General features: G+C 48.6%; 2 protein-coding genes and 1 long non-coding RNA gene across 7 annotated transcripts in view; 1 reads left to right on the top strand and 2 right to left on the bottom strand.

Annotated features, from left to right (window-relative positions):
* The window catches only part of PITPNM3 (PITPNM family member 3), a 69,463-nt gene extending 60,881 nt beyond the window's left edge, over positions 1-8,582 (top strand). For all 4 annotated transcript variants that reach the window (XM_080983792.1, XM_080983789.1, XM_080983790.1 and 1 more), the window contains 5 exons: positions 912-1,060; positions 1,191-1,340; positions 2,065-2,248; positions 3,154-3,282; positions 5,553-8,582. In XM_080983792.1, the coding sequence (XP_080839918.1) occupies positions 912-1,060; positions 1,191-1,340; positions 2,065-2,248; positions 3,154-3,282; positions 5,553-5,861 (921 nt within the window). In that variant the 3' untranslated portion in view covers positions 5,862-8,582. The remainder of the gene's footprint in view (positions 1-911; positions 1,061-1,190; positions 1,341-2,064; positions 2,249-3,153; positions 3,283-5,552) is intronic.
* Positions 8,583-9,809: 1,227 nt separating this feature from the next.
* Positions 9,810-21,850, bottom strand: part of LOC308464462 — a 78,732-nt gene continuing 66,691 nt past the window's right edge. The window contains exons 1-3 of one of the 2 annotated variants that reach the window (XR_013980059.1): positions 13,313-13,461; positions 11,105-11,216; positions 9,810-10,306 (exon numbers count right to left, since the gene is read on the bottom strand). This is a non-coding gene — a long non-coding RNA (uncharacterized lncRNA). Of the gene's footprint in view, positions 10,307-11,104; positions 11,217-13,312; positions 13,462-21,850 lie in introns of those variants that run through there. The other variant, XR_013980058.1, reaches the window with a different exon arrangement.
* On the bottom strand, positions 16,733-20,185 carry LOC308464461 (C-C motif chemokine 18-like). Its single transcript, XM_080983806.1, has 4 exons — positions 20,014-20,185; positions 18,656-18,694; positions 18,142-18,241; positions 16,733-16,955 (listed from the first exon to the last, which is right to left on the bottom strand). Exons 1-4 carry the CDS (start codon positions 20,084-20,086, stop codon positions 16,862-16,864), a joined length of 306 nt encoding a protein of 101 aa, XP_080839932.1. The 5' UTR covers positions 20,087-20,185; the 3' UTR covers positions 16,733-16,861.

Raw genomic sequence — 21,850 nt, 5'->3', positions numbered from 1 at the left:
AGAAGATGATCTCAGGGTCCGGGTAGGTTCATATGGAAAGAGGTGGTCCTTGAGGTATTGCCGTCCTGAGCCGTTTATAGGTCAAAACGAGCACTTTGAATTGGGCCCGGAAACTAATTGGTAGCCAGTGCAGTCAGACCAGGATTGGTGTAATATGTTCAAACCATTTTGCTCCGGTGAGCAACCTGGCCACTGAATTCTGCACCAGCTGAAGTTTCCGAACCATCTTCAGAGACAGCCCAACGTATAATGCACCAATATCACAGCCTGGTCTGCTTGGCACTAACGTTGCCTCCCTGTCCTCTTCCACTGCAGTCTGGGGCTTATGGGAGTTGTACTCCAAAAATATCTGGCCGTAGGGTGCTTGTTCTCTCCCCAACAGAGAACAACGGCTGGGGAGTGGGGGGTGGGGTCTCAGGAGGAACAGCTGTGGATCTGTTGCCACTGTACCACAACATCCAGCAAGGATCATTTGATGCTCTGAAATTGAAAATTGAAAATTGAAAATTGAAAATTGAAAATTGAAATACTTTCTTGTCACTTGTACAACTTGTATAGAGTGAGATTACACGAGCACCCCCCACTCAGCCACTCTTAGTCTTAATTCCCCTCGTTTACTGACACTCACACAGCAAACCCGAAAGTCAGTTGCCCTGTTGTTATCTTTTCATTCAGTAGCCTAACAGCCCACAGATAGAAGCTGTTCTTTACCCTCTTCTGGAGCCTCCAGGCCCAGAGGCAATCTATCTACATTCCTAGTTTGTTAGGGGCATTTGGCCCCTGTGAGAACAGTGCGCTGGACCAGATGGGCCATCATCTTGACCCACCAAGGTTCATCTTTTGTTCTTATGTACTCCTGCTCTCTGACTGGATAACAGGAAGTGCATCCAGGTGTTCTCTTCCTCCTCCAGGTTGACATCTTCATTATGACAGAGCCCTCTTCTGGGCGCTGGGTCTACTTTGACACGGAGATCACCAACAGCAGCGGGAGGGTCTCCTACAACTTCCCTAAAGAGAAGAGGCTGGCGGTGGGTGTCTACCCCATCAAGATGGTGGTCAGGTAAGGCCCAGGGCTTGGGAGGTTTTGGGAAGGGTATCTGTGTGCCATGGTGAGGGGGGTGGCAGTGCAGAATCCAAAGAAATGCTCAGCGGTTGGAGAGAACATGGTACTTGCTTTTTGCTCCCTCCAGGGGCGACCAGAGCACAGCCGTCAGCTACCTCACTGTCCTCCCCCGGGGGATGGAGTGCGTGGTTTTCAGCATTGATGGGTCCTTCGCAGCCAGCGTCTCCATCATGGGCAGCGACCCCAAAGTTCGGGCCGGTGCAGTTGACGTTGTCAGGTGAGGGGCTCCCAGCAAATTATTCGGTGGACAGAATTAATTCATACTCAGGCCGGGTGGAGGCTCAGTTGACCTTGGGAAACCCCACAGGCTGGATCATGAGAACAGGCCAATGGATCAGGCCAATGACCCACCCCAGTCCAGCATCCTTTTCTTCCAGTAGCCACCCAGAGGCCTGTGGGAAACCATCAAGCAAGACCTGAGCACAAGAGCCCTCTCCCCACCTGCGGTTTCCAACAACTGGAATTCAGAAGCATTGCTGCCTCCAGCTGTGGAGGCAGAACATAACCATCATGGCTAGGAGCCACTGATAGCCTTCTCCTCCTCCATGAATTTGTCTGATTGTCTTTTAAAGCCATCCGAGTTGGTGGCCATCACTGCCTCCTGTGGGAGGGAGTTCCATAGTTTAACTTTGTGCTGTGTGAAGGAGTACTTTCTTTTATCTGTCCTGAATCTCCTAATGTTCATTGGACATCCCCAATTTCTAGCATAACAAGAGAAGGAGGAAAACTTTTCCCTACTCTCTTGCTCCATGCCTTGCATAATTTTACAAACTTCTATCATGTTGCTTCTTATTTGTCTTTTCTCCAAATCGAAAAGTCCAAAATGCCACAACCTTTCTTGATAGTGGAGTCGTTTTTCATTTGGGTTGCCCTTTTCTGAATGAGCACTCTGTGATTTGAGCACCTTCTCTCTCTGTGTGTGTGTCCCCTGCATACTGCAGACACTGGCAAGACCTGGGCTACCTGATCATCTACATCACAGGGCGCCCGGACATGCAGAAGCAGCGGGTCGTCTCCTGGCTCTCTCAGCACAACTTTCCCCAAGGGATGATCTTCTTCTCGGATGGGCTTGTCCACGACCCCTTGAGGCAGAAGACCATCTTCCTCCGCAACCTGGTGCAAGAGGTAGCTGACAGATGGGTGGGGACTTCCCCTCCTGAGGGTTTTGGGAATGGAGGGTGGGGGGGGGTACAAATGCAATAAGCAAACAAATATATAGAGAGAGAGAGAGAGAGAGAGAGAGAGAGAGAGAGAGAGAGCGAGAGAGCGCATATATAGCATATATAGATATATTCAAGCAATCCCCCTTGGTATAATGCATTGTTTATTGTTATTTTTTAAATAGACACATTTACTGGCCCTCAAGTATATGCGTTTTGGGGCACTTTTTTGTCGTTGGATAACTTCACTCCAAAATTCAGAGAAGTGAGAGTTTTGTTTCAGTTTGCAAAATTGTTTCAGGAAGTTCGGATCAAATCCACACCCATCCTTAGTTCTGGTTGGGGCTTTGCTGACTGGGCACTGACCTTCCGGTGCAGTTGGCACCAGCGTTGGCTCAGATGAATATCTCCTGCTCAGTCCTGATGCTTCAAACTGCATGCAGGGGCAAATTTTGGACATTATGAACATAGGAACATAAGAACATACAAAGAGCTTGCTGGATCAGGCCAGCAGCCCATCTAGTCCAGCATCTCACAGTGGACAATCAGATGCTTGCAGGAAACCAGCAAGCAGGATCGGAGCCCAAGAACTCTCTCCCCTCCCGTGGTATTCAAAAGCATTGCTACCTTCAGCTGTGGAGGTAGAGCATAGCATGGCTAGCAGCCATTGGTATCCCTCTCCTCCATGAATTTGTCTCTTGTATACCCCTTCTGTCCCTGGAGAGAGTACGGAGAGCGTGTCCATAGCAGCAAACCAGAATCCCTCTGGGGTTGGTGCTTCAAGGCCTGAAATAAGTGAGTCGAAGAGGCAACCGGCCAAAATGTGATGAAAAGGGGCTGAAGCTTTGTCATTTCTCCATGCTCTCCTAGTGCCACATCAAGATCTGTGCTGCCTATGGCTCCATGAAAGACATCTCTGTTTACAACGTCCTGGGTCTCTCCCCCTCCCAGATCTACATCGTTGGACGGCCAGCAAAGAAATATCAGGCTCAGTGTCAGGTGACTTTGTTATTTCTTTGTTTAGAGCAGTGGTCCAAGAACCTTTGGGGGCCACCACCCCTTTGGTTCCGTCAATTCATCCCTAGTGCTCCCTGTGCGCCAAATATATTTAAAAGCATCATTCACAATATCGCTTTACATGATCCACTAAGGACGATAATAACCCAATGAATGAAGGAGTAAATTTCGGTGACTGACCAGGGTGAGTACCCCAATAAAATTCAAAACAGTTGCACTTCATTGCACATTTATTCAAAACCCCATAAAAAAGTATTTTTCAGAATAGCAGTTTGTGCAACCCACCGTGCAAAGTAATAATGCAGCACACAATTCAAAACAATAAGAATTAATTGCACGTTTATTCAAAATCCAAATGAAACTAGTTACAGGTAGGTAGCCGTGTTGTCTGCTGTAGTCAAAACAAAATAAAAAAATTCCTTCCAGTAGCACCTTAGAGACCAACTAAGTTTGTTATTGGTATGAGCTTTCGTGTGCATGCACACTTCTTCAGATGCTGTTTAGTTTAATGGAGTAAGCAAACTGGATGAAATTGATCCAGTGCCCCTCTACTATCTGCTTGCCTCTTCGCCACCCCCCTAGGGAATCCTGCTGCCCCCCAGGGGGTGGTACCCACTGATCTAGCTGAAAGGCAAGGCAAGGAAATCTCACAGAATCAAAGAATCAAGGAGTTGGATGGGGTCCCTAGAGTCATCTAGTTCAACCTCCTGCATTGCAGGAATCATAATCAATCTGCTTTAACTACACTGCAGCCCTATTTGTTATTGTTGTTGTATAACTATAAGATTATTGCATAATTTTAAAAGGCAGCATGGCTGTGAAGAAGGGTAGGATCCTACTTTTCTGCATTTGCCTCTCCAGTTACTGACTGAGTGCTTGTAAGAGTTGACTCTTTGCGAGGGGCAAGTTCAAAGGGTGAAAAGGACAGTTGTGAATGGGCTTCTGCTCCCTTGCCCTGGGTGGTTTGGACTTCAGGAAACAGCACCTCAGTCCTCACATTCTTGTAACAATAACAATAACAATTTATTATTTATAGCCCGCCCATCTGGCTAGGTTTCCCCAGCCACTCTGGGCGGCTCCCAACAGATTAAAAACAGAATAAAACATCAAAAATTATAAACTTCCCTAAACAGGGCTGCCTTTAGATGTCTTCTAAAAGTCACATAGTTGTTTATTTCCTTGACATCTGATAGGAGGGCGTTCCACAGGGCAGGTGCCACCTCCGAGAAGGCCCTCTGCCTGGTTCCCTGTAACCCCACTTCTCACAGTGAGGAAACCGCCAGAAGGCCCTCTGAGTTGGACCTCAGTGTCCGGGCAGAATAATGGGGGTGGAGACACTCCTTGAGGTATACTGGGCTGAGGCCGTTTAGGGCTTTAAAGGTCAGCACCAATACTTTGAATTGTGCTTGGAAACGTACTGGGAGCCAATGCAGGTCTTTCAGGACAAGTGTTATGTGGTCTCTGTGGCCACTCCCAGTCACCAGTCTAACTGCCGCATTCTGGATTAGTTGTAGTTTCTAAGTCACCTTCAAAGGTAGCCCCACATAGAGCGCATTGCAGTAGTCCAAGCGGGAGATAACTAGAGCATGCACCACTCTGGCGAGACAGTCTGCGGGCAGGTAGGGTCTCAGCCTGCGTACCAGATGGAGCTGGTAGACAGCTGCGCTTGACACAGAATTGACCTGCGCCTCCATGGACAGCTGTGAGTCCAAAATGACTCCAAGGCTGTGCACCTGGTCCTTGCTCCATTCAGGACCAGGGAGTCCTCCATACCTGCCTGCCCCCTGTCCACCCCCAAACAGTACTTCTGTTTTGTGAGGATTCAGCCTCAATCTGTTAGCCAATCTGACTGCCTCCAGGCACTCACACAGGACCTTCACTGCCTTCACTGGTTCTGATTTAAAAGAGATGTAGAGCTGGGTATCATCCGCATACTGATGAACACCCAGCCCAAACCCCCTGATGATCTCTCCCAGAGGCTTCATGTAGATGTTAGAAATCATGGGGGAGGGGACAGAACCCTGAGGCACCCCACACATGAGAGCCCAGGGGTTTGAACACTCATCCCCCAACACCACTTTCTGGACACGGTCCAGGAGGAAGGAGCGGAACCACTGTATAACAGTACCCCCAACTCCCAGCCCCTCTAGAATCATCATAGAATTGTAGAATTGGAAGGTACCCCAAGGGTCTAGTCCAACTGCCTTCAATGCTGCCGATTTCTGTCCTTCTCCATTTTCTCTTGCCTCCAGTTCCTGAGCGAAGGCTATGCAGCCCACCTGGCCTCGCTGGAGTCCAGCCTGCGCTCCCGCCCCAAGAAGAACAACTCGCGCATGATCCTGCGCAAGGGCAGCTTCGGCCTCCACTCGCAGCCGGACTTCCTGCGCAAACGGAACCACCTCCGGCGGACTCTCTCTGTCCAGCAGCCTGACCCGCCTTCCCTGACCCCCAAGCCGGAACGGGCCCAGAGCCAGCCCGAGTCAGACAAGGACCATGACCGGCTCCTGCCCCCCATTGCGTGGGGCAGAGGGGGGATCCCCAAGTTCGAGTCTGCCCCATAGCGGGCATCAGGGAGGGTGCCGTCGTGGCTCCTGCGTCCTGTGATGAGCGTGTTGGGTTCCGGCGCTTTGAGAGCTGCCTGGGCGGCTCTGGGGTCCAAATTGGGCAGGGAAGGGCCGGGGGGGCTCCCCCAAGCTCCAATGGTGTCTGTCTTCCGAAGGGACACCCCTGCGTGCTCCCCTATTTGTGTATCTGCTGACGAAATGTGGAGAGCAGAGAAAACGGGGCATGCCTGCTGCGGTTTCTGGTGGTTGGTGCATTGGGCGGGCAAATGAGCTGTACATGTATACTACATTTTGAAGCGTGCAATAAGGGGTCCGGCTCATACCACAGAGCAGGGGCGGGGACCCCAGGCAGCACCTAAACCTGCTTTTCAAATAAAAAAGTGCAGGTTGGTTTCCAAGCCCCATGGCTGCACCGACAGTGGAGACAACTCTCTCGGGGATGGAAGGAACCCATCCAAGCACAGAGGTGGTCAGCAGGCAGCTTTGCAGAGAGACTCTCTGAAGTGCCTGAAAGGTCTTTTCCGTTCCAGCAGCCCATTGATATAGCTGGCCTCAGATTTCCATGTTTCTAAAGAGATGGAAAACGGACAGGGACATCAGCAAAGAAGGAGGCGAACGTGGCTTCTCTCCGGAAACATTTACGGAAGGAAAATTCCCTGGAGAAGAGGAAGGCAAAGGTGGCATCTGCTGCTTGAAGGGCTGCCTGGCTTTTTTCCAGCTGTGGCGCCTGCTTTCTCCTGCCACACGGTTGGGCGTGTTGGTGGCTTGTGGTTTTGTGGACAATAAACCCCACACTGGAGCGGTCCATTTGATGAACCAAATATCGTTAGGAGTGTGTTATGTGCCCCTTCTTCTTCTTCTCTCCTTCGCCCCCATTGGGATCTCCAAAGCACCCCTCAGTGCTGCTGCCACCCTGTGTGTGTGTGTGTCAAAATTGTGCGCGCTGCCGTTGTGTCTTGTGGAACGTGGTCGGTTGTGGCAAGTGTTTCCAAGTCAAAGGGGTGGGTGGGAAGTGCATGTGTCGCCTGTTCAGTGTTCAGTGTGGATTTCAAACAGAAAAGGCAAGGACTTGCTCACACCTGCGCTTCCAAGTCTGATGTCCTAAACACACACACACACACACACACCACAACCATACACCATACACGCCAACACCGCCAACACACACACACCATACCCAACACACTCACATTCTCTTTCCCAGCTCTTGGGTGCAAACCCATGGCTTTTTTGGGGATAGGGGAGCTCCATGGCAGCTGAGTAGTCCAGTTTCACTAAGTCAAGGTGTGGAAAGAGAGAAATATTTACATAGGGGAACAGGATGGGGTGCCAAATGGCGTGCCCTGTGTGTGCAGTGTATATTATCCCATGGGGGCCTTTTGCACGACTTTCACTGCTGACGTTGCACAGCACAGGTTCACATTTTCGCACTTGATCTGCTTTGTTTGCTGTCCTGTCAGAAAGAAAGTGGGGAGGGGGACTTGTACTCATCACCCAGATCTTGAGCTTTCATTCTCAAGAGGCGCTCAGGCGATGGTTAGGTCTGCTGGTCCTGAGGGGTGAGAGAGCTGGGCTTCCCTCCTCAGCTCCTGAACCTTCTCTCTGTGGAGTTTGCTTCAAAAGTCTTAGAAAGCGAGGTCACCCAAAACACTTTCAACTTCCTCTTTTAAAAATAAATCCCTCCTACTGATGTGATACCATGATTTGGAGTGAGTCAGCGGTGGTCTCGTAACTTGGAAGGTACTGCAGACCCATTTCAAAGCTTTTAGTGCTCCAGGCTGAAAAACTCCAGGGGTAGGGTTGTGTTTCTGTGAAAGTTTTTGACTAATAATTGCTCCAGTGGGAAAGCAGCATCCCTGAACCAGTTTCAAACTGGCTGGAATCATAGGATTGCTGAGTAAAGTCATCTGGTGCAACCCCCTGCAGCAACACTGCAGTGGTGTCTCCTTCAGATCCCAGCCCTGAGCTTGGAGCTGGGGACAGATTGTCCAGTGATTATCTCAAAGGATCGCATTTCAAACTCTGAACTGCTTGAACTTTGGGTTGCAAAATGCAGCATCAGCAGCCTCTTAGGACACAGTTGATGACCATAGAGAAGTTCCCTCTATGCCTATTGAACTTCTGCCATGAAAGGCAGAGGGGTGAGATCACCTAAGCAAATGGAAACCAGTCTGGACAGTCAAACACAGCTGTAGTTCTTGATAAAACTCAGGCTGGGTGATGAAGTTGCAAGCACCAGAAGATTATGGCCCCTCCAATGCTTTCAAGAGCTGGTGTGCCAAGGAATGGTGGTCTTGGGATGGCAAGGTTCTTCCTAGCCCTGACTCTGAGGATTCTTGTCCTGCCACAGGTGTGAAGTCCTGGGTGTCCTCTTTGTGCAAAGAGACAGGAGGGTTTCAGGGGGCGTTTTGAAGTCTTACAGTCTGCATCTATGTACAACTCTGAATTTCTTACATGGACAATCAACACGGGAGGAGGGAATAAAGACTCGTGTCCTCCCCCCAGAAGCGGTGTACATTTTGGTGTGGAATTGTGTGTTTTTCTATTATATATATAAAAAATAATCCTCTGACAAATGGAGTCCTGTCAAATGAACACCTTCTCTGCCTTTTTGGTATCTGTACTTGGAAAGGGTCCTTTTCTCACCCTCTGTCCTTCCTGCTGAATTTCTGCAACCCTCTCAGCACACGGATCAAATAAAACCACTCTACCTTCTCACTCAGGACTGTGTGGCTCTTGCTGGTTTGCTGTTCTTTGTTGTCAGACTGTGTGTGTGTCAAGGTATGATCTGCTCCTCTTGTGGGAATGTTGAGGATAGTAGGAAAGGATATATTGAATAAGTATTATCTTTCCTTCACTCATGCTAGTGAGTGATGTAGCAGAGCAGATTCCCCTCAATATAGCAGGAAGCCAGTTTGCAGATTCGTTTGAATCTCTTTGGTTAAGTAACCCAATCTGGCTTGCCCAGATGGATTATTCCTGCTGTCCCCTTTTATCCCTCTTAAAAGAATAAAGGCATAAAGTAACCAGAAGTTTACTCACATTTCAGTTCACGATTTGATCCCTGAAAGGCAGACTTTAACTAGCAGTTACGTGACAAACTGTGAGTTCATCAGTTCATCTCATATGGAGATTGAGCTCAGGTCCTGCTGGCTGAGAGCCAGCAGACAGCAAAATTACATTAAGAGAACAAAATGGCTGCAGGAGAGCAGCATGGCAGCAAGAGAGCAGCAAGAGAAAGCCAATAGAGAGAAAATGGCTGTGTGACTCAGCTCTTTTATGGAGTCAGCCAGGGCCACGTCCATCTGCCAGATCACATGCAGGGAGAGGATGCTCCAGACCAGTGGAAGAGGAAGTTACACTGACTGGAGTAACATCCCCCTGCCTGTGCCCACTCTAGGGAAATAAGGAATGTTGTACTTGACTGTTCCAATGGATTACATCCCAGTAAAGAAATCCTCCAGGCAGTATTCATCTATGGAGCTCTTCCCCCATGGGAGGCTGTGATGGCAGCCAACTTGGATGGCTTTAAATGATGATTGAGAAAATGAATGGAGGAGAAAGTTGCTCTTGTGATCAGGTCCTGCTTGTGGGTTTCCTATTGGGGGCATCTGGTTGGCCACTGTGAGAACAGGATGCTGGGATAGATGAGCCATTGGCCTGATGTTAAGCTCAGCACCTGGTTAGAACCTCATTTACTGTCAGGGCTGTTGGCCTCAGTTTTCCAAGCTCCCTCCTTCCTGAAAATGTGTGTTTGAGAACAGAGGTCTGCCCTACACTTCCACAGTGAGGACACTAACTCACTGGTTTCCAACCCATTTGGGGCCTCTGCCCCCTTGGCTCCATTAACCTCATACCCAACATCCCCTCCCCACCCCTCCAAAAAGCATAATTCAGAATAGCTGTTTGCATGACCCCACCAAGTAAGATAATACCACAATGGAATTCAAAACAAGGCCAATTAATTGCGCTTTTGAAGCTAAAAACAATTCAACAAAATGGATTAACTCGATCCAGGTTTGGTAAAGCTGCTTGGAAATAGATGGTTTTTTATGTGAACAAAAGAACCCTCAAATAGTGTAAATTATATCATTCCAGCAGCTAAGAAAGGGACACTTGCTGACTTCAGGGAACACTTTCTGGGAGAGCCTTTCCCAGAAGTCAGGTTGTCTGCTTGATTGGCAGAGAATCCCTTGGATGAAAAATCTGTTCAGCCATGAAGGGGCCAGAATTCGAGGTGGGGAAAGAGAGAGAGGAGGCCCATTGAAGGGGCAAAGGGCTTGCTGAAATTCAGGCTGCGTTTTCCTCATGAGGTCTATGCGCTGGTGGTAGTGGCAGGAATGGCTGTGGTATTCATAGCACTGTCTAGATATGACGCAAGATCCTTGGCCCACTGAGCATTTGAGTCAGCACAGGCTGACGTCCCACTATTGAATATAAACCTGTCAGGGAAAGAAACAGACATCATTAATGTGTCACTGAGTATGCTCTTTGAATTCTCCATTTGTGTGAGGACCCCTCTTCTCTTGAATCTGGAGAAACAGGCAGAGAAACGTGCCTCCCACGTTAAAAGGCCCCAGGCCCACCCTTCACAGGGTGTAGAGAGGAGGGAGAAATTTCTCCTATTCACAATGTAATAAAAGCCCCACCAAATTCCCAACCAAAACACCCACTGAATTGCACCTCTCCTTCAAAATGTGCACCTCTCTGAATTTTGCAATCCAGTTCTCCCACGAATCCATACACACAAATATGTCTGTGTTAATGGTGATAATGTACAAAAGTACAACTTATTGCTTCCATAAATGCATGGATTGTAATATGCAACATTTGTCTAAAAATTCACATGCAATATATATATATATATATATATATATATATGCATATATATATATATATATATGCATATATATGCATATATATATATGCATACCTCTGAAAAATTGACTGACCTGAACTTAAGGCTCAGAAGCTGAACTGGAGAGTTTTTACCATCCCTTGTGGGAAGACACAACCCATCTTGGCTCCCTGGTGACAATTCCTGTGACAATTCCTCCGTATCTCTCAGACCTACTCATGATTTTGTCAGTGTGTCTTCCTCCTCTAGCACTGTCTCCCCCAAACTCAAAATAGCCCCCCCAAATGCTGGAACCTTTTGTCATCATCATCTTTCACCCTTCATCCTTTGAACCACGTTCACCCACTGTTCTTTGGGCTCTTGCCCGGCCTCTGAAACTTACACTATGGAAGGCAGAGAACATCTGTCGCTGGTGTAGAAATAATCCTTCACCCTAGCCTTTGGGAATGCGTTCTCGGAATTCTGTGTGCAGCAGGGAGTTGCTTCTGCCTCAGCTATAAGAGGTGGGGAAAGCAGGTATTGTTATTTATTTCCTAAATTCATTAAAAACCAAGTGGCTATCACCAGAGACACCATCATTCCAGTTGACCGGAGGGTTACCCCCATCTTACCTGTCCATAGAGGCTCATGCATTTAAAAGCAGGAGTGGGGGACTTCAGGCTTGGCTGAATGTGGCCCTTCAGGACTCTCCCTCTGGCCCTCAGAACTCTCTCCCTGCTCTCCACCTTCCTCGAGTGCCCAACCCTAGCCTATCAAGGCCAAGGAGCAAGCACTGCCAGCTCTGGTAGGCTTTGAAGTCTACTAGACAAGATCACTGCCACACATTTCTCTGAATAAAGTGTTGCTTTTTAAATTCCTTTTAATAAAAAGTGTGGTGCCCTTTATCCTGTCTATACCCAATTTCCATTGTGCAGAAAACAAAACAAGTCTTGCTCTTGCGTTTAACTGCTGTGCTACACAGACTCTCTCAAGGTGCCTCATTTTGGAGCACCCCTGAGCCCATCAAACCCAAGTACTGTGATTTGTTGACTAAAATTAGTAAATGTATTAAATGCAAAGTAGCTATCACCAGAGGCACCATCATCCACTTGACGGGACGGGACTGCAATCCTCTTCCTTTCTCTATCCCTTATATTTAATGGCAGCAGTTAGGCACCTCCTTCTGAATGTGGCCCATTGTGAGTATGTGGCCCTCAGAATTCTCCCTGGACCTGGCTGATGATTCACATGCTAGGATCGAGGAAGGCGAAGAGAATTGGAGACTGGAAGTGTGTGTAGGGGAAAACCCTGGTTTTCTGTGTGTGGCTGGGATATATTTTGCTGTACGAATCTGAGAGGCACATTCCGTGCTTCCCCTCCTCCCCACTTTCCTTCTGGCCATACTCACTACCTTTGGGTATGTGAACCCCCCCAAGAAGGGAATGTGGCTCTTGGTCTGAAAAAAGTTCCCCACTTCTATTGAAAAGCTGTCATGGGCAACCCAACCATGAGACACAGAGGCCACACTCTGCATGGTGGGTCACAGATGGGTCTGGGCTTGATGGGGCATAATTTCCAAGGAAGGTCTCCTGACGAAGCCCCAGTGAAATGAACAGGATCTCATAGGGATGAAATGGGGGGGGGGAGGGAGAGAAGCATGGCCCTCCTAACATGTGGGTTCCATGTAGCTGCCATGCCTCAAACTTTTTCATTTCATTTCTAAGATTTCTTACCCTATCCATATAAGGTCCTGGGGTGGGTGACAACAGAACTTACTGCTATAAATGCAAATATAAATACTGTTATAAATACTGTTGGAACAACCTCCTTTTCCTCCCCCCTCCACCTGCTGCATGGATGTGTCTATGTCTTTTCTTTCCCACCGTCTAAGATAAGATGTTTCCATGTTGGGTTAATGAATTGCATCAAGGGGGTGTGCTCAACCAAAAACACCTCCCCATTAAGTATGGCACTGGGCCACCTCTCCAACAAACTGGTTGGCACATGCCTGAGATGGCCCACCCTTGTGATGGCCACCAACTTGTATGGCTTTAAAAGAGGATTAGGTTAATCCATGGAGGACAGGGCTATTGATGGTTAATAGCCAGGGTGGCTATGATCTGCCTCTGCAGTTGGAGGCAGTAATCAGTTGCTTGAAACCACAGGAGGGAAGAGTTGCTTTTGTGGGTTTCCCATTGTGGCATCAGGTTGGCTACTGTGAGAACAGGGTTCTGGACTGCATGGCTCTTCTTGCATTCTTATCTCCTTATTCCAGCTAATGTCCAACCACAGGTCAATCAATGCCACGGAACAAGCACTGACAACTCCAGTAGGTTTCCAGGTCAGCTGAAGAGGGTCACAGCAGACATTGCTCTCCATGAAACTTTTTAATTCTTTTTAGATGAAGAGACTGATGCCCCTCACCATGTCTCCCCATTTCAAAGTGCTTTATCCCCAAAGAACAAGCTCCTGTACTACACTCACAAGTGTACCTCATCTTAGAGCATCCCCAAGCCCATCAAGGACCAAGAAAAGTCACCACAAGCCCCTGTGAGTGTCCCAAATCTCCTAGGAGAATCACGTGGAGAGATAAGGAGTTGAATTGACTTACCTGGGGCAGCACTGGCCACAGAGAACAAGACCACAGCAAGGAGAGCAGTTATGGCAGCCAAAGAGATCTTCATGTTGTGTAGTGATGAGGAGCAGATTTGAGGACTGACCAAAAGGCTTTCTCAGCTGCTCAGTACCTAATGCTCCTCCAGGTCTCTTCTTATATAGTATTTTGGCGGAAGTCACAAGGTGTGGCGCAGAGAGGACACACACAGAGCTTCTCCAGAACTGAGGAGATGATGTCATGGGGGTAAATCATTTCATGGGTAGCAGAAAGGGGAAGTTGGGCACAATCAAAAGATGTAGCGATTGAAGGCGGCTGATGTAGGATGAGGCACATTTCATAGGAAGAACCTTTCATGAGAAGGTCAGCAGTTTCCACACAAACAGCCCCACACTGGGGGATGGCAAGCAACCCACATCCCACGATATAGAGGCAGGATGCAACACTTGGGGCTTTTGCGTTTAGAAAAATGGTGAGCAGGGTAATACAAGTGCAACAGTTTGTGCACGGAAATATTCCTTCACTGTGATTTCTGCACTGCAGAGGGTTGTATACATGCCCAACGCTTTCCCAAACTGACTCTTCCCTGTAATCAATAAAGTTGTGGCCTAATTCAACCTAATACTGTATCAGTCTCCTGTGTCCATTCTTTTGGCCCTCCCTACACTGGCCGTGGACGTCGTACGGCTGTGGCAGCAACTTGTTGGTAATGAGGTAATGATGGCCAACTTGGATGACTTTAAAAGAGGATTAGACCAATGCCTGGCGGTGGGGTGGGGATGTTAGCTATGGCTACTAGTCACAAGGGCTAGTAGATGTTTGTGTCTCCCCAATCAGAGCAGAATGTCTTTGAATACCAGGTGCTGGGAATCACAGGTGGGGAGACTTGGTGTTACTCTCATGCAGGAACATAAGAAAAGCCTGCAGGATCAGGCCAGTGACCCATCGAGTCCTGATCTCTCGGAAGGTTTGAGTGAAACCAGCAAGCAGGTTTCAAGCACAAAAGCATCTCTTCCCGCCTGTGATTTCCATCTACTGGTATTCAGAAGCATTGCTCCCTCCAACTGAGGAAGAAGAGTACATCTAGTGGCCGTCGATAGCCCTCTCCTCCTCCATGAATTTGTCTAATCCTCTTTTATAGCCATCCAAGCTGGTGGCCATGACCACCTCTGGTGGAAGTGAGTTCCATAGTTTAATACGGTTAAAAGCCTCTGAGGACATATAGCAACTTGTGGAATGATATCTTTAAAGTCATTTCAGGTTTATTATTTTTTTTAAAAAGGTAAGTGTAATTAAATAGGCACCTGATCCTTCTGTGGGGTGGGAACTGTTGAATGTTGATGGTTGCTTCTTGCATAAATAAAAACAATAAAATATTTGGGTGTGGAGAACAAAATGACGGGATGAATCAGCAAAAATAAAATAAAATAAAACACAAGGCAACAAATTTAAGAAGCCAGAAAGCATCTAGTACAGAGCACTGCAATCGCCATGACAGCTTGTAGTGCCCTCTGCAATCTTCAAGTGGTTCATGGAGAAAAGTCTTTTGAAGCCTCTTCATTGTAACCCTCCTTGCTTTCGAGCTTCATAAACTGGTTTCCATTTTCTTTTCTTTTGTTTACTTGGTTTGGTTCAGTTTCATCAAGACGAGTTTCCATGAACTCAGTGATCTGTGATTATGTAATTTCCATATCCAGAATTGAGGAGATGATACCATAATGGCAAACGTGTCTGCTGTTAATGGAAAAGGGAAGCTGGGTGCAATTGAAAGATTAAGTCCATTTGCAGGAAGGAAATTTCATGAGAAGGAGGTCAGTTTCTGCCTACGCAGCTCCTCAGTGAGGAGGTGGCAAGGGACCAGCACCCCATGAAACAGAGACAGGATGCGAAGGAAAGGCTGCAACATTGCTTTTGAGTTTAGAAAAATGTGGAGTGGAGAATGATAGAGAAGCACAGTTAAAGTAGGGAGCATGTTCCTCCAGGAAAATGTAGTGATGGAGGGCCACCAGCTCAATTTGTGCAACCAGATACTTCTGGGAAACCCAAGAGCAGCACATTGGGCCAACACCACTCCTCCTCTGCTGTTGTTCCCCTTGTTTCTGGTTATTCAGGGGCAGAGGGAGTATAACATAATAGTCTGGAGTATAACATATCATGACTAGCAGCCATCAATCACCCTCTCCATCAGTGCTTTTTTCCTAGAGCAATAGGTGCCGGTACTCACAATGAAGTTGTTACAGTAAGTGCCATACTTTTTAACAACAAGAAGAGGTGCCGGTACTGTGTACCCTTGAGTACCCCCTGGGGAGCACTACTTTCTATGAATATGTCTAATCCTATTTTAAAGCCATCCAGGTTGGTGGCCAGGCAGGGGGAGATAAAGAACCAACATTTACCAGCTCTGACAAATGGTCAGGATGGATGATGGGAGGTGTAGTTCAACAGCTTCCTGGCGCAAAGGAACACCATGATGGAAACCAGAACGCACAGAAACGCCGTTTACCTTCCCGCCGGAGCGGTACCTATTTATCTACTTGCACTGGCATGCTTTCGAACTGCTAGGTTGGCAGGAACTGGGACAGAGCAACGGGAGCTCACCCCATCGCGGGGATTCAAACCGCTGACCTTCTGATCAGCAAGCCCAAGAGGCTCAGTGGTTTGCACCACAGCACCGCCTGCATCCAGCAGGCATCACATTGGCTGCCCTTGCTCAAAATCTTAAGACGCTATTGAATTGATTGTGTGATATGAGTCTGCACCTGTCTATCGCTGTTTTTAGCCAATGAGTGACATCATGGAGATGATTGACAGTTAGAGGGTGCTTTTAACCATAGAAATAGAGGCTATAGTGACACACCTGTCTGAAGGTAGCAGCAAGATCCTCCTGGCCATAGGAGCCAAATCCTAGGGGCCAAAGTCCCTTCAGCCACACCCCTCGATAAAATATTAGAGCTCCACTCAAGTTGATGAACATTGCCATTCAAACTGTGTGTGTGTGTGTGTGTGACATGTCATGTGATCAATCATGCGGGGCAGGGCTTACCTGCTCCCCCTCCCAATACTTTATTCAAGTTGGCACCCCTGTCTCTGGCTCAGACCTTATTTCATGCAAAAATAAAAATATGAGTTTGCATTAAAAAAACCCACACCTCTCCCAATGAAAAGGATCTAGGGATCTTGAGCTTTTTAACAGAGTGTGCTGCAGAAGGATTTCCAGCTGGGGGAGCTTCTCTCCCTGTCGCTGCCTGGGCTGAAAAGGCTGAGCCCCCCCCCCCCGCTAGCCCTCCGCTCTGCCTCTGTCCAGGACAAAACTCAAAAGGGCCATGACTCCAGCTGACCCTTAAGCACCCACCCCCACACACTTGCAATCTAAACACTCAAATATGCAATTTTAAAAGAAAGACACTCTGCACATGCTCAGAACTACTCCCTTTAATCATATTGCAGAAGCCTGGTTTTCTGGCATTCAAAACAGCTTGAAACTTGGTTCCAGTTCTCTTCCTGACGAGAAGGAGGAGGGAGCAAGGAGCAGGAGGGATGTTGTCTCTATGATGGTGGTGGAAAACACTTCAAGATCTTCTGGACCCATTCTTTGCTGGGGTCAACACACAGCTTTCTGTTCTTCTTCTTCAGGTAGACTCTATGAAAAAGGAATGGCCGGCTTAGTGCCCAGTCAAAGCCGAGCAAAAGGCAGTTCTCTGCTTTGGAAGTTCCACAGCTCAGGACTGATGGGGTGTGGCTGGGTTGCAGGGAAGAGAGCTGATTCTGACATTTACCCAGTGCCGGATTTACGTATAAGCTAAACAAGCTACAGCTTAGGGCTCCACTCTCTTGCGCCCCCACTATTAATATACTACTTCTTAATTGTATTTCAGTTCAACAATTACTTTGATAAAATACATATTTTGTTATGTGCAAATGGCTTTAGATACCTTTTAGGTCCATAAATTACCATATAGCATATATTCAACACAAAAAACAGCGACAATTTGTTGTTGATACAGCTGGACATATAAAGGGCCCCATTACCTTCAGTAGCTTAGAGCCTCATCAAACCTAAATCCAGCCCTGCATTTACCCTCTAAGGCCCAGGAGATCAAGGGTCAAATCCCCACTCAGTCATTAAATTGGGTGACTTTGGGCTAGTCCTAGTCTCTCAACTTAACTCACCTCACAGGGTTGTGGTGAGGATGATATAGAAGAGGGAGAGCCACGTATACCACCTTGAGCTCCATGGAGAGATATAAATGCTGAGCTGGGGGCTGACGTTTCCCAAAGGCCACATGGCCAGTTCAGGGCAGAGAGGAGATTCCAGCCAGGGACCTCCTGACAACTACAAGACTTAGGGATTTCCCTGGCCCTCTAATGCCACATTCACAGTCCTTGTGGCTCTCCCTGCAAAGAATCCTGGGAACTGTGGTTTCCCTGGGGCGCTGGGAACTGTAGCTCTGTGTCACCTAAACTACACTTTTCAAGGTTCTTTTGTTGCTTAGAGTGGGGTGCTAATAACACCAAGGTTGCAGGTTTGATCCCCGTAAGGGACACCTGCATATTCTTGCATTGCAGGGGGTTGAAGTAGATGATCCTCAGGAGCCCTACCAACTCTGCAATTCTATGAGTCTATGAAATGGCACTTTCAGTGTAAGCTGTGGATGTGATCTGTTGCAGTTTAACTTGGGGGAGTTGCTGGTATGCTGGATCTGCACAAATCTGCTACAAATCAAGGACCAGTCCAAGGATTTGAAACAAACAGCCCTGAGCGTTTGATACTTTCAACATGCAGAGTTGTGCTCCCTTCCATCTAAATGAAGTTGGTTGCTACTTACATGACAGCCGGCTTGGCACATGTGCTGGATGCCCTTTCATAGTATTTTATGGCCTTGCATGGAATTGGTCTCTTTACGTAATTAAGGCAGCAGTTGGCTCCTAAGGAGAGGGAGGGAATGGAATAATTTAGTGGCTTCTGTAGTGTGGAAGAGGAATGGGAGATGATGCCCCCCAGAGGCTCTGGAGGTCCCAGTCTGCTGCTCTTCTGGAGGGGGGAAGTGACTTTTCTCTGATCCAGGAAAGGTCCCTGGAAAGGGCTGGGATGGACCTTCCTCCCACCCACCTGAATGGATGCTTCATGGGAAGGAGTCTGAAGCCCCCTTTGATGGACATTGCCTCCATCACAACAAGCTCAGAAAGGGACAGCCCTTGAGAACTGTGGCCAACGTTGCCCAAAATGGTCGTGTGAAGAACATCCTTGGGACAGAGATTAGGGAAGGAACTGCTTATGTGTGTCTGGCACCAGCTCCCCCTTTGAGTATAGTTGAGGAGGCAGCAACAAGGAAGACTTACTCTTATGAGCCACATCCTGAGTCTCCTTAGCAGGTTCCACTGAAAGAGAGAAAGCAAATGAGGGTCATTATGGGTTCCTCTCTCTATGAACTGTCCACTGTTCCACAGCCATAGATATGGGAATCTTTCCCCATGAAACTTTTGTTGCTAGCCTTTGACTTGGGTGGGGATGCGGGTGGCGCTGTGGGTTAAACCACAGAGCCTAGGACTTGCCGATCGGAAGGTTGGCGGTTCGAATCCCCGTGACGGGGTGAACTCCCATTGCTCGGTCCCTGATCCTGCCAACCTAGCAGTTCAAAAGCACGTCAAAGTGCAAGTAGATAAATAGGTACCGCTCCGGCGGGAAGGTAAACAGCATTTCCGTGCGCTGCTCTGGTTCGCCAGAAGCGGCTTAGTCATGCTGGCCACATGACCTGGAAGCTGTACGCCGGTTCCCTCGGCCAATAAAGCGAGATGAGCGCCGCAACCCCAGAGTCGGTCACGACTGGACCTAATGGTCAGGGGTCCCTTTACCTTTATATCCCAGCCCCACCTGGGACTGTACCTGGGACCATCTATAGGCAAACAGGTGCTCTGTCCCAGAGCTACATGGTGAAAGGCATCCCGGCTTTGGCCTGGGGGTGGGAAAGAGGAGGGCACCCTGGCGTTCACCCTCCAGAGCCTCTCCCTCTCCTGGGAAGCTGTTGACTTGCTCTCCCACCTGCATCTCATCAGAGTTGGGGTTGGGGGCTGAGGCTTCCCTAAGGCCACCAGGTCACTGGCCAATAAAGCGAGATGAGCGCCGCAACCCCAGAGTCGTCCGCCACTGGACCTAATGGTCAGGGGTCCCTTTACCTTTATGACTTGGGTGAGACTTTCTTAGGGTGGCTTTTTCACCAAGCAAAACAAGGAAATCCTGTGGCAGCTTTCTCTGGGTGAGACAAGTGCCTTTTTGTGGGCCAACATTTCAGCTCTGTGTTTGGAAATCCCTGCGATTTCCCCACCAGTCCCCTCCGCTCCTGCTAAGATCCAGAGGCCAGTCTGGGCGAACGGACTCACTCTGGTGCCTGCACACAGTGGCACTGAGAACCAGTTACCCCGGGGCTACATAACCAAAAGGAAGCCCTCTGTGAGTCAAAGCCTTGGTCTGTCTCTCTTACTATCATCATGCATTGATGAGCATTTGCTGTCCAGGGCTTCCTTTACCAGCCCCACCTGGAATGCTGGAGTCACACCTGAAAACTATGGCAAGCAAAGCAGGTGCCCTACTGCTGTCCTGCAGCCTGTGCTGTCCTCCTCCTCCTCCTCCTCCTCCTCCTCCTCCTCCTCCTCCTCCTCCTATTTTCAAAATAAGGGATAGAAGAAAAGGGCAGACTCACATGGGCAAACAGCAGCCAGGGCAAAGGGGGCCGCAAGGAAGAGGAAACTGAAGGAAGTTGAAGAGAGCTTCATGGCAGGTGGAGATGGAGGGAGGACTCAAGACCCTCCAGGTTCCTTCCTCGGCTCCTTCAATGCTCAGTACCTTGAGGATCCCCTGGTCTCTTTTTATAGACAAGTTTCCGCTCCCTCTGATAGCGATGAAGATACCGAGGGGCTGATGTCCAAGATAGAGAGGTAGTGTATGGGCCGATCACGAGGCCCATAATCTGTGGCTCCTTTTGATTGAGAAAAGGGTTGATAAGAGCCTTATCGTGCACCAACTTTGCTGCAGCAGCAGATCCACTTTCTGAGAAAACCCACAAAGAACTTGGATGCTTCAAAAACATCAGGGGAGGGTTGGAGACCATCAGGGCAATAAGCAAGCAAAGGGCAGCCGGAACAAGCTCCTGAGAAAAACAACCCATTTTAGGGTTATGGATGGGTAGCAACCAGGCTGTGGGTGTAATGGAGCCATGACCTTAAGGACTCCTTTAAAAGAAAAAAGGCTACACTGTCCAAAGTGGAGACCTTCTTCCATCACTGCCTGGTGCTGGCAGAGGCCAGTTCCTGTCTGCTAGCTCCACCAAAAGCCCACCTGGACCTCCTTTTTGACTATCTTGTTTATCAGGCCTGGATTTGCATTCTCCCTGCCAAAGCTGTAGGGACCCCTTGGACCTCCCCACCCCACCCCTCCAAATGAGTGTCTTCTCTGCCTGAGAAGCACCCAGCTGTCAACTGGCTCTGTGGTGCTGATCACCTCCTGTAGCAAAAGAAGAACTTTAACTCTACATCTGCCCCAGCTGCAACAAAACATGTCTCTCCCGCATCGGTCTCCACAGCCACAGCAGGTGCTGCAACCTTCCAACAGCTTGACCTCACCCCGAAAAGGCTCACTCCTCCATTATCTCCCAAGGCAGATGGATGCCAACATGTAGCTTAAGGGATAGACAGAATTTTATTGCTGAAACTCGTTTACAACTCAGGATCCAGCAGGTCTGCTGGGTTGAGGGGCTCTGCTCAGCTCCTGTGCCTGGGAAAGCCAGAACTGGTCCCGGCAAAGCCCACATTTGCATTCCTGCAATATGGCCCACATGGGGCTGCCTTCTGAAGGGTGTCCAGAAACTTTGGCTGGTCCAGGATGCAGTAGCGAAGGTTAGGGCAGGGGCTCCTCCTTGAGAATATCCAACTCCTGTTTTACAGTGTGAATGTAAGAAGAACTTGCCTGCTGGATCAGGCCATAGGGGGTCTCACTTAGACCAGAACACAAGTCTCAACCATTGGCTTCTGGAAAGCCTGTGAGCTGGGCATGGCAGCAATAACCCCCTCCTCTGCTGTTGCCTCCCCTGTTTCTGGCTATTCAGGGGCAGGGGGAGTGATTCAAATAGTTGCAATCAGCTCTGAGAGCTGGGAGAGGAGTGGGAGGGGTGCACTACACAGAAACACATATCCTAAACACCAAAATAAAGCAGAAGTTTACACACACACACACGTGCCACAAACTTTTGTGACTCTGCTCAGCATCAGAAGGTATAAATCATTTGAAGGCTCCGTCTCCGGGATGGGAGAGTTGTCTGCTATCAGACCCCACCCCACCCCACCGAGCTTTGAGAGATGGAGGACTGAACGCCTCCTCTGCCCTGCCCAGTCAGGACTGGTTGGAATTTTGCTGACGACTAGAAACATCCTAATATGTATAGACTGGGAGCACCTGGGTGAAAAAGTGAGCTCCCCCTTCCACCCATGCTAGCCTGGCCAGATTTGAGGGGGGGCTGCAGTCCTGGGCCCATGAAGAAGGGA

This window comes from Podarcis pityusensis (assembly GCF_964106645.2).
Source record: "Podarcis pityusensis genome assembly, chromosome: 15".
NCBI classification, from domain to species: domain Eukaryota; kingdom Metazoa; phylum Chordata; class Lepidosauria; order Squamata; family Lacertidae; genus Podarcis; species Podarcis pityusensis.
This window is presented reverse-complemented; position numbering and strand designations above follow the sequence as displayed.